This window comes from Podarcis liolepis (genome assembly GCF_965112155.1).
Source record: "Podarcis liolepis genome assembly, chromosome: 4".
Lineage (NCBI taxonomy): Eukaryota > Metazoa > Chordata > Lepidosauria > Squamata > Lacertidae > Podarcis > Podarcis liolepis.
In genome coordinates this window covers 32969401-32981698 of record NC_139558.1, presented here as the reverse complement: position 1 = coordinate 32981698, position 12298 = coordinate 32969401, and the positions used below count along the sequence as shown (strand labels likewise).

Here is a 12298-nt window from a genome sequence, read left to right as displayed (position 1 = left end):
TTGCCCATCAACTTGCTACTTTGCAGTCACGCTTTTCGCTGCGAGAGCAAGCGACGGTTACTGTCTTTTGGAAGAAAAAAATACTTATAAAACGGCAGAGGTCCGTCCTTCTACTCCCGAGTATTTCTAACTCAGCCAGCCAGGATTTTGAGCTGGGACTTTATGCACGCAAAGTATGGGCTCTGCCGCTGAGCTGCAGAGAGCAGTGTCCAAGGAAGATTAAAGTTGAGTGTGGAATCGTAGAACAGTTCTGAAAGAAGGAAAATTCCATTTCCGTGTGCAGTAAGAGCTTTATTTACCTGGTGACGACGCTGATCAAAGCAGCCGGATGTGGGAATTCTGTTTCAGGCAAAGGAAAACAAGTTGAAAGTTCCACACAAACAAAAGTCTTAGAAGAGTGTTAAGAGAAGTCCTGTTTAACTGCCAAAGATCCTCAAATGAAAATTCTTTGATATTCAGTGTTAATCATACTCAATCATATATCAATTGTAATAAATTTCTTTACTAATTTCAGCAGGTCTACTCAGAGTATGCAGATGGCAGGTGGATGCCCTCACATTTTATCTTAACTACTGTAGTGGGTTTGCCTAATGTGAGGATATGAGTGACTGAATATATTTAATTTGGACTATTACTGTCAGGTTTGGGATATATAGTGAATTAGAAAACATATTCGGTTATCACCCCAAATTGTAGTTGTTAAAATACCATCATATTTCTCTCATATATTATTCTACTGACAATATAGAATTATTCTTCTAACAATATAGCTATGTCTAGTGAAGACATTTGGCAACAAAAGTGGCGCTTTATAGGTTCATCAAACCAGTTTATGAAAATAAACATTTATAGTGGTACCTCGGGTTACATACGCTTTAGGTTACATACGCTTCAGGTTACAGACTCTGCTAACACAGAAATAGTGCTTCAGGTTAAAAACTTTGCTTCAGGATGAGAACAGAAATCGTGCTCCGGCGACGCGGCAGCAGCAGGAAGCGCCATTAGCTAAAGTGGTGCTTCAGATTAAGAACAGTTTCAGGTTAAGTACGGACCTCCAGAATGAATTAAGTACTTAACCCGAGGTACCACTGTAATTTGCATAGACACATCATCTACGAAAATAAAAAATGGAAAAAATATTTTATTTGAGCAAGTCTTGCAGAATAAAGTATATACTGAGGTGGTCACATTCAGACTGGGAGGGGAGATTTTCATTATCTGTGTGCCCTACATCTTACCTCTCAGAAGAGATATTCCTCTTAAGGGAGTAGTGGTGGTGTTTGTTGTTAAAATCATCATCAATACCAACACCACCTGCCCTTCACCAGGTCCCAGGGTAGGTTATGAACAATATAACATTTAGAAATTATTAAAAACAAACCAATTACGGTCACCGGAATAGCGTGGATTCTGAAAACACATCTCAAATAAAACAAATGTGTTTGTTTTATAGCCATGGTTCCCAACGTGGGCAACACACCCCACGGGGGGGCAATTTGACTTTTAAGGGGGTCAATTAGAGAATGAGTTATTAACAGTGAATAGCCTTTAGCACGTGGAGTTCACTTTTTGAATAAGAATTATATGTCATGGGGGTGGCATCAGGATTTTAAAGATGCTTAGGTGGGGCATGGCCCAAAAAAGGTTGGGAACCACTGTTTTATAGTGAGTGGACTAATTTAAAATATGATTCCCCTATTTGCGGTTTGAAAAAGAAAAGGACAGTTTTGGCGATTTCCCTTCTGAATATTCTGCACTGTGTTGTTGCTTGTTGCCTCCATTCCTTTCCAGACCCCCAATTCTCCCGAAGAACACTAGGTCCAAGGCACTGAGGAGGATGCAGAATGTTGGCCAGATTTCTAATACAATTCTGCACAGCTCAGGTTTGTTTCTGAATTTGGAGGGGGGGGGGAGGTTAAAGAACAATGTGCAATGACTGATACACTCACTGTTTTCTTAGCTGCACCATGTGGGAAAGAACAAACTTTCCTGTGCCATGTTAACCACACCCACACAATTACATAAAGAAGACAATAGTTTGTTTACCTTTGTTTCACCTTTATATTCCCAACTAAGTAATCAGTTTTGAAAAGCTTTTAGTTATCAAGTGATGTGGTCTAATAGTAACATTTGTAAGGCTCAGTTGATTCAGTGGGTGTGCTAATTGTTTCAGACTAGTACAATAATTACGTTCGTCCGTAAGACTGCATATAATACAACTGTAGAAATTGCACTCTGTAAACTCAACAAGAAAGCTTTCCCCCACCAATTAAAACAACAACACTGGGGAGTTGTACAATTTATTTATTTGTTTTAAAAGAAACCAGGGAATTGTAAACCTGCAGAAAAAGACCCATGGTCTGATTTACACGTAATACTGAATTAACCATGAGTTATCCCATAGAATTGTGCAGCCTCTCTAGCCTCGTTTTGTCCAAAGTTGGGTAAGTGGTTTGTTTAAACTTGTCAGTGAGAACAAATCAGAATCTGAAAATATATTGAGAGAGGAGCAGCACTTAAGTCCAAGGCTTACTGCAGCTTGTTCATATGGTAAGAAACCATGGTTTCCTGTTATGTGTGAACCAGGCCAGTATTACATTGAATTTATTATTTCATAGAAAGACTCCAAAGACAATGTAGTTGTCATCATGCCATACTGATCAGCAAACTTTTCTACCTGTTTGAGGGGGGGAACTAGTTGCACTTAAATGCCAATGTAATTACACTAAATAAAAACAGAGTTATACAGAAATCAAGTTTTCTTGTATGCACACACATACTATCTGATTCACTTCTTTCTGTGCCAAAGAAGTATTGGGAGAAGTTAGTTTGCGGGGAGGGGATTATAGCAATTAACACCTTGGTCATACATATACTTGCAAGTTGCTCATATTGACCTTTGTATATTCTGCCTTGTAAATATTGACTCTTAGAAAAAGGTTTTTTCCCCATATTTAGTGTCAAACCTGGCACCTTTATGCTGATAAAAAAGTGGTGAGAGAAGTTTTGATAACAAAGAATCTTACCTTAGGTTTGATTCACGCATTCATTTGCACAGGTATATACAATGAAGTCTGTTACAAACAGTGTCCAAATTTTATGAATTTATCTTATAGAATAAATGTCATTCTTATAACATTCAGAGAATTAAGCAAAGGCAAGTAATATAATGCTCAATAACAGACGTGGAGGAAACCATTGGTTCACACTGATTTGAATACAACGACACATCTGTTTCCTTTTTGGATTGCGAGAAGACTGATAAATGAAAACCTCATCACTAAGATTAGCAAGGAATGATGAATTCTCAGTTCACTGGTTCTTCACCCAAAGGATTATAAGAAGAGTGAGAATTGTTACCTCTCTAGAAAGGAGTTATTTGATATCTTTTGGCTCTTCCTTTTCCTTCCCCCTTTAAAGTGATGACAATTTTAGAACAAGGATTCAGTTTCATATATTACAAAGTAAGATCAGTTGCACAGAAGCAGGAAACCTATAGGGTCTAGAAAGGTAATATTTTAGTAAAGTCAGAAGGAATCTCAAAAGCACTATGATAAAGCAATTTTGTTGCTTAAGTGGTACTACAAAGATAGGTTTTTGAATTGAGGGGTCAAACTGGAATCTTTGGGCATGCCCTTACAATTCTATAAACACCAGCTTTAATTTTTCTTTGTTATGTGCTTGCAAGGAACATTTTACAATTAAAATTAAAATTTGACTTTCCCCTGAGTCGTAACTGGTAGGAAGGAATGAAATGTGTTGAATAATAAAGCTGCTGGGGAAGTTTTTCAGAATTAATATATTTCTATATAAAGTTTATAAATCCATCTTGTTACACATACTTGCATATGTAGTTTTAAAATGATGGGGTGAGGGAGGTTTCAATACATTTTTAGGATTTAAAGTTCTGTAAAGCTTTTGGAGATGGAAACAATACTGTAAAGGGCTTAATCATTTTATGTCCATCATCTCAAAAAACAAACAAGCACTTAGATGAAACATAATTAGAAATTGGCTTAATACACAAAAGAAAGGACTACTGAAAACTATCTTTTTCAGATGCACTGAATAAGGAATTGTGTTTCATTATAATAAAACAAGTGGCTTCTAATAAGGAAAAATTGGAACAATTCTTATTAAATGAATGTTTTATAGTGTTAAATACCATTTACAATGTCTGTACTTTAAATAATGTAATTTTCATAGCTGAATATGTGTTATTGTCAGTATGCATTTTTGTCAACTGCAAATTAAAACAAGTGTTAATGGGGTTTTTATTATTTACAAATGATATATTTAATGGCCATTACAAATACACTTTCTTAGACACTGTGGCATTATTCAGAATTTAAACACGTTACCCAGTTACAGCCTAATGAAGACCTGCTGTCTCCTCAAAATACTTAATGCTTAGAATGGGTTATATAGCTGCAGAGCCAGCACATCGCTGTTAATGGATATATAGGAAATAGGAGCTGCCACTATTATTTCTATAAGTAGACTGTTGTTTGTTTAACTTTAAAAACAAATTGCTTCTTGATACTTTGGACTGAATCCTAAGTTACTTTTCTCTTCGTACAAGGGATGAGTGTGATTTCCATAAACTCCCCCTCCATCTGCAGCCCTGCCATACTATATCTGACCCATTTCCTAAGGGTCCCGCAATCTCCAGAACCAGATTTTCTGTAAGGAGGTTGTAGAGCTCTGTTCAGTGAATGTGAATGCGAATGCTGTTCACAGAATGGAAGTTAGGATCCAAGCCACTAATTAATTTAACATCAGATTTGTATTCAAAATTAAACCACATATATTAAATATAATTCATCTTTAAAATGTCTTTCCTCCTGAAGTAAAAATGTTTCATAACTTAGCCGGCATACAATCAAGCTACAACAGATAAAAGAAAGGATAAACTGTTTTCTGTTTTCATCTTTACATTGATAGGTTCGTTAATAATTCTTTGACAGCACGCAGCTGAAGTCATCTTCACATTTCTTTTCAGTTTCATGTACTAAGAGTGGATATTGGTTGCATAAAACAGCATATTAAAACTTATATTCCAGTGGCTAAAATAAAATATTTGTGCGTGCACACTCCTTCTTTTAAGAAGTATTTTGAACCTTATCCACCATCAATTGGATTAAAACAATCGTTTTAGCAAACCCTGAGTTCAATTTGGAATTTGCATTTCTATAATAGATATCAGACTTTTTTTTCATTATCTTCTTCAGTTAGAAGTTCTTCAAAATAGAATCCCTATAAAAGATGGAAAATTGTGGTGTTTAACATTATCCAGTACGTAATGGCAGTTGCCCCTCAAATCAAGTAATATGTGTAAGTTATTTTCCTTGGTTTCAATTATAAGGCCCTTAATAAACTATTTTTAAAAAACAATCATGCTAAAAATCACCATGCATTTATAACTCAATTCCCCTAAAAAAACCTAGCCTCTTTCATTGCTCACTTCTTCATTTGTTTAAATTATCTCACAAGAACCTTTCGTCTATTGTAGTTCTCAGCCTGGTCCTTCACTTATCATCAAAATAAGCTCTGACAAAACAATCCCCACAAACCCAAATGTATATTTAACAATATTTATATACTGTTTAATTTACCAACCTTTAAACAGTTTACATAAAATGATTCAAAATATTAAATAGAAAATATGAAACATTCGAGTGGGCACATATAGGGTAAGATAAACTGTTAGTCCAGCCACATTCCTGTGTTCCTGACTCACTTTCAGTATCAGGAGCAACAGAAAAGTGTGTGGGATAGTTAGTGAAGTGTGAGGAACCCTATGGAGGAATGTTGAGTTCCTCACTCCCAAGAAATTTACTGGTGTGTTAAGACCCCCATCTCCTGCTTTATATATAATATGAATGGAGTTAATGCTACTGTATATATTTCTGGTTTTATACAAATTCTAACATGGCCTTTTTTCCCCTGCAGTTCTTCATAACTCCTGCCTCTTTTCCATACTAAGGACGTTGCAACACCGTACTTTTAGCTTTAGTATGGTATGTTAAAGAGAACCAACTCTACTCAGCTGGTAAGATAACCCCTTACCCTGGCCTATAGTATGTGCACAGACAATTTTTCTGCTAAAGGTTAGGTACAGAGTAGGAACAGTGAGGCATCTTGTTAAATATTCTATAAGAGCACAGTGCTGCTTTTATTTAAACATACACATCTAATGTGAAAATACATTAACAGGAATTTTGTGCACAAATGTGATAAGGAAGCTTTGGCACAGACAGCCAATCTCAACTGCTCAAAAGGCTACCATGGCAACTGGCTATTATACACTGATCCCTACTAACTTGAGGATGAAGTTTACATAGTCAGTTCTACACAGGCTGTGCAGTTTACATGGATTCGTTTTTCCTTGTAGCCATCATATGACCCCCAGAAGAACAGTAGAGGTGATTAATTTTACAGAGTAAAATTAAATAAGCTGTGTAAGACAATGTGATTAAAGTAGAGGTGGCTTGGATTCATGTCCACCGAAATTACACCGGTGGGGAGACTTGTTAGTGAAAAATGAAGGATTGAAACCATGTGCACTTTAGATTGTATAAACACTTTTATTCATATGTATAATGCTGTATCCCCAAAGAAAGACATTTCAAACAGATTTTATCTTCTAGGATATCTTCCGTACTAACGTCACACACATCTGCGAGTTCATCCGTCTGCCTTCCTCTCTTGAGCTGACTAGTTGATATGAATGGGAAAGATACTGTCAAAAAACTGAGAAGGAGGGGAAGGGAGAAGACTTTGGGGGGAACCTCCAATGTTTCACATAATAGAGAACACTGCAAATGCTTTTACCCCTTATGAACTGCACAGGGAAAGAAAATGACCTTTCCCAGGTGTAACGAGGCATCAGTGCCTTTATGATATCAACAACCATTACACTACTCCTCATCTCAGGCCTATTGCATGCTTAACAACCAACACATCATGCACTAAGGAAAGGGGCAACGGTAGTCATGCTCAGTCATCCTGGAAGCAAAGTTTCAAGAATGAATGTAGACATAGCAAGGGTGATCTACAAATCAGTAACAGTTACTGTCTGAAATGATGACAGTACAGAACTTGGGGAAAACAGAATACTTATCTCCCCACAGGAAAAGTTAGCATCTCCACCCTCGGGTGATCTGGAAGTATCACTCATTCCCATTTTACTTCTAAACACTTTTTTGAAACATCTATAATGAACAAGAGCATGGTTTCTGGGGTGTGAGTGGCCTTTCTTCATGTGAATACAACCATTATCTTATGAGTGAGAAGAAAAGACTTTATATTGATGCCCAAACAAATTTGTTCCTGAACTCTACAACTGTGCAGGACATATAACAGAATAAAAAGCACATTATTTCAGAGCTAAGATCTCATATCACTACTAAGTAAGGTAATGTTCTCACCATTCTGAAGATCTGTCCAGAGACTTGTCAGAAGACCGGTGCCGAGAACGTTCAGGTGATGATGTCCTGATTGTAGAAGTTAATTGGTATGGAGCTCCCAGACTCTGGCGGCGAAGCTCTTGGACAGCACGCTCTCTAAAACAAAAGGGTAATTTATCTGAAGATGAGGTAAATACAACAAGCTAAAAGGTAAAGATTCTCACCAAGATTGTTCTTCAGACAGACTATAACGCTGAAAGATGGGGAATGAGACAGATCGTTCCACAAAGCCAGGAGGAAGGCCAGCATAGGCTTTGGGTGTAAAAGTACAGATGGCGACCATTTTGTACCGGGGTTCCGTTCCCAGCCTCTGTGTGCATCGACGGAGCGCGCCTAAGTGCCCCTGCCCCTGTTATGCCCTCTTCCGGGTCCAAAAGGACCCATGCTTTGGCAATTGCACATCAATTGGACACACCTAAAATGGTTGCCACCTGTGTAGAAAAATAGAAAACTACTTTATATCAGGTAAAATTATTTTTTCCATCTAGCTTAGTACTGTCTACTCTGGCAGTGGCTCTCTGCATTCTCTAGGACCTTCTACATTCAAACACTCCTCAATCTGATGATGTAGAGAGCTTCATCTGCTGCAGAATTAGGGAGGAAATGTTAGTTGGCCAGACTTTAGGATTTTTTTTGTCCACTTTGCATTGCCTTGTTGCAGCTATCACATTTCCTGCATGCAAGGTGATTTAAGTCAGTGGACATTTTAAAATACAAAATGATACATATGTTTGCTGCAAGCTTATTTTGAAACACAGTGCAGTAGGCCATTAAAGGGACCGTAGGTACCACAGCAGTGGTAAAGGTAAGGTTAAAGGACCCCTGGCAGTTAAGTCCAGTAGTGAACGACTCTGGGGTTGTGGCGCTCATCTCGCTTTACTGGCCGACGGAGCCAACGTATGTCTGCAGACAGTTTTTCTGGGTCATGTGGCCGGCATGACAAAGCCGCTTCTGGTGAAACCAAAGCAGCGCACGGAAACGCTGTTTACCTTCCCGCCGGAGCAGTACCTATTTATCTACTTGCACTTTGACATGCTTTCAAACTGCTAGGTTGGCAGGAGCAGGGACCGAGCAACGGGAGCTCACCCCGCAACCTTCCGAATGGCAAGCCCTAGGCTCCCTAATAAATATGCTTTCAATTACAGCTTTAATTCCAGTGAATATAAGATTACTGCTATGATGCTTTTAGAAAATATGTACATGGCTCTTTTTTAAATTAGCATGATTGCATGTGATCTTATTTGGAAAAATAACAGAAGACTAAATATGTGATCATACACTTGCCTTTCAAAGCGTTCTGTACCCAGCTGCCTTTTGGTGATATCTAACTCAGACTCCAATTGAGTTATTGTATTTTTGAGCTGTGAAAAATCTCGACTCTGGGTAGCACTATAACAGACAAAAGTATCATTTGAACTGAATGGATGCAATTATTCAAATACTGTAAAATAAACAATGGGTTGAATTCAGACTTAAAAAAGTATAAAGTAGACCCACAGAGTAATCATAACAAAGTCTGATTTCAATGCATTCGCTCTCATGTTTGACCATAAACCCCAATATAAGTAGCTTTTCAAGAATAGAGTTCAGTGTCTTCAGTATAAAAAACAAGTTGGAGAATGGTAAAAACAAAAACAAAAAACCAATTATGGGATATTTAGACTCTCAAAAGGAATTGAATATATTCAGTGCTTAAAATTTCAAACAACACTGAAGAGAAATATATCCACACCTAGACATATAAACAAAAAGCATGCACAAATGTTTGTAACACTTTCTGTGCTGATTTCCTAATCACACAAACAGCAGTTACTTTCACAGGGCAATGGGGGTAGAATCATGATTAGTCCAGGATTTGGGAGGGAGGGGAAATTTTATAACTTGCAACCTGCTCCAATCACAAAAATAATTTTCTTCCATTTTTCAGGCTGCCTTCTTTTCCAAGAATTCCTTGTGCAGGTGGCTACTACTCCCTATCAGTGCTCTCTTTCTTTATCACCAAAGAATCTTTCCCACTTAGTAGAAAGATGGGCATACTAACAAAAATTAATATAGTGGTTTCAAATCTAGAAGAACTGTGTTGTTTCTACCAGTTACTAACTTACATCTTGTTTTCAGCCAGCGAAAGCTGCTCTTTAAGAAGCTGAATTTCAGAATCTTTTTCTTGGCTTATCATCTGAGATTGATATTCCTTTTCACGGTTGGATGCTAACAATGTTTCTAGGTTTTTAATTGAAATTCTTTCATTAGTGAGTTGTTTTTTGAGGAGTTCGGTTTCAGAGTGAGACGATTCCCATTCATTTTGCAGCTGAAAGCCAAAAGGTTAAATTTCTTCATTTTTCCTAATATGCAATATTTTAGAAACTGATGAATTACATTTCAAATTGTAAACTAAATTCCATTAGCACTCTTCTTCCCCATATCATCTTCCTAGATGTAAAATATGCACCTAATAGTCAGTAACTGCAATTCCCTGTCTGTCAGTTCAAAAATATGGTACAAAAATGAACACATTTTTAAGTACTTTTAGCTCCCATTTTATTTTCATACACTTAAATCAGTGTGGCTTAAATATGTTTAACTCTGGCTAGGTTGCATTGATTTTCTTCTCTTTCCCACTCCTGAATAGAGAATTATATAACTGTATGCCCCAGTTAAACTTTAGAGGGCATAATCTGAAGCTCTGCAGAGCCCCAATTTACATACAAAGTTCCATGAGAGCAGAGTCTGCCTGAATGTTTTCTTACATGCTAGATAATGAGATGGTCTTCAGTGAGAAATATTATTCTGCACATAGGGCATTCAGATGGGGCAGGATATGCATATTCAGAGTTCATTCATATTCCAGGCACAGGTCTTTGACTGAGAGTTGCCATTAAGTCTTACCACCAATTGAGGTGAGTGCACTGGTTTTTTACAAAGATTTGCAGATGCCATTGGGGTTGCAGTAGCCCCCAAAGCCAGATCTGTAAGTTTTGCACAAAAATGATAACTACGATGTGGGGTGGGCACCAAGATTCACAGACAAGGTTCTAACTGGAAAAATATTTTTAAAAATCAGGGTAATAAATAATTTTTGCAAAAAATGAGGAGCACTTCTGACCCCTGATACTTTTTGTGGTGATGTTAACAGAAGTGACTGATTAGCTGATTATGGAAAAATAATACTGTTTTTCCACTTTGTGGTAACTTCCAAGCATCTTAAGTGCTTAAAAAAAACCCTGTCATTCTAACAGGAGTAGACTTGGCACTGAGAGTAAAAACATTTATTTTTAATTAAATTAAGGAGAGGAGACCTGAAACACCACATGGCAATTCGCACATTGACATAGTTGAGAACTGACTTGAACATGGAATTGTGGAAAACTGACCAAAAAAAAATTACATTTCCCCCCAGTTTTATCAGGGTACATTTGATTTCCACTTGTTGACAGAGGGTTAAAAGTGCCATTTCAGAAAGTTCTAGTGTGCATTTATCACCGTAGAAACTTGGCATGCATCTATGCCAAGTAATCTACATGATGCATAGAATGGAATGTTGGTCACTTACCATGAACATTCTTTCTGGGGGCATGCAGGGGGAATCCAGTAAACAGTGGATTAATACTACCCGCTGCCCTAGGACAGGTGGGGTCACATGATACCAAAACGATTGCATCATTCAACTCCTAAGACTCCATCTCCAGTTTCAACCATATTCGAGTTGGAGAAAGAGCCACCAGAGAAGCACTTGTGAGCAAAATAAAGAGAGCCTAGAAAAGAAAAGTAAAAAGTAACCCCTCCAAATAGACATGGCACAAATTAGATGCTGGAGCCCAGGCCCATACTTAGTCACCTGACAAAGGGTGCGTCTGGATGCCTCCTGCACACCCCATGAAAGAACTGGAAAGTGACCAACATTCTGTTCCCAGCGATGCATCCAGGAGGCACCCAGAAAACAGTATTACTTACCTAAACTAAGCCAAATCAGGGAGAGATCAGAGGGGTGGTTGCCCTGGGGAGAGGTCCTATGATGAAGAAGTGACACTAACCCAGGGGAAATACAGGACACAGGACCCCTCCTAGCATGTTTAGCCACCAGCTGTCCTGAAGAGTTTGCAGGTCAGACAAGACCTCCAATGATTCCTCTGAGGAACACCAAAAATGCAATGCAGATATTTGTTCAATTTCTTACGATTGTAGCCATGCAAAAAAGTCTTTTTAGACTTTTAAAGTCTTTTCAGAATGGCTTAAATCCTTGGAAAGGGAAGCAAACAAATTTGAGGTATGGTGACTTAAAATTTGTCCCTTTTCCCAGAGCAAGATGGATGTAGGGCTACAGCAAAATGCTGATTGATGTAAGCCTCAATAATATCTCTGAGCAGTTGTACAAGGGGAGAGTGAAGCATATCTGGAGATGGACCCTTAATAAGCCTTTGATCCTAACAGCCAGACTAGAAGAAGAAAAAGGCTGTGTTGGGTGGACGGCTGCTGAACCCAGACGTGCTAGCCAGGCCTAAGTAGTGATGGTAAAGGGCCGCATTATTGAGTAAGAAGCTGCTGTAGGAGGGAATGAAGGAGCACCATTGCCTGGATGAGGGAGGTTGTCAAATGAGTGGGAGCCAAGTGGCCAGTTTGTAAAAGCACACCAAGTCCAGAAGGTCTAGGTTGAAGGGGGAGGGATTCTGCCCTCTACTGGCCAGATGAAAGGAGGGCTATCAAATTCTCTGTCCAAGATGGTGGAGCGAAGGTTTCATGCATAAAACCTAATTTTAAGTGGCTGCCATTTTCCTGCCAAAAACTGCTACCCTGGCAAAGCTTTAGCTGATAGAAGAAACACTGAAACTTAT

General features: G+C 38.3%; 1 protein-coding gene across 16 annotated transcripts in view; it reads right to left on the bottom strand.

The window, feature by feature from the left end:
- Positions 1 to 2286: 2286 nt before the first annotated feature.
- The window catches only part of TSGA10 (testis specific 10), a 38535-nt gene continuing 28523 nt past the window's right edge, over positions 2287 to 12298 (bottom strand). For 6 of the 16 annotated variants that reach the window (XM_083501690.1, XM_083501688.1, XM_083501689.1 and 3 more), the window contains 4 exons: positions 9575 to 9777; positions 8750 to 8858; positions 7431 to 7561; positions 6568 to 6717 (listed from right to left, as the gene is read on the bottom strand). In XM_083501690.1, coding sequence (XP_083357816.1) covers positions 6588 to 6717; positions 7431 to 7561; positions 8750 to 8858; positions 9575 to 9777 — 573 coding nt within the window. In that variant the 3' untranslated portion in view covers positions 6568 to 6587. Of the gene's footprint in view, positions 5257 to 6567; positions 6718 to 6755; positions 7164 to 7430; positions 7566 to 8749; positions 8859 to 9574; positions 9778 to 11019; positions 11222 to 12298 lie in introns of those variants that run through there. The other 10 variants (XM_083501694.1, XM_083501693.1, XM_083501698.1 and 7 more) reach the window with 5 other exon arrangements.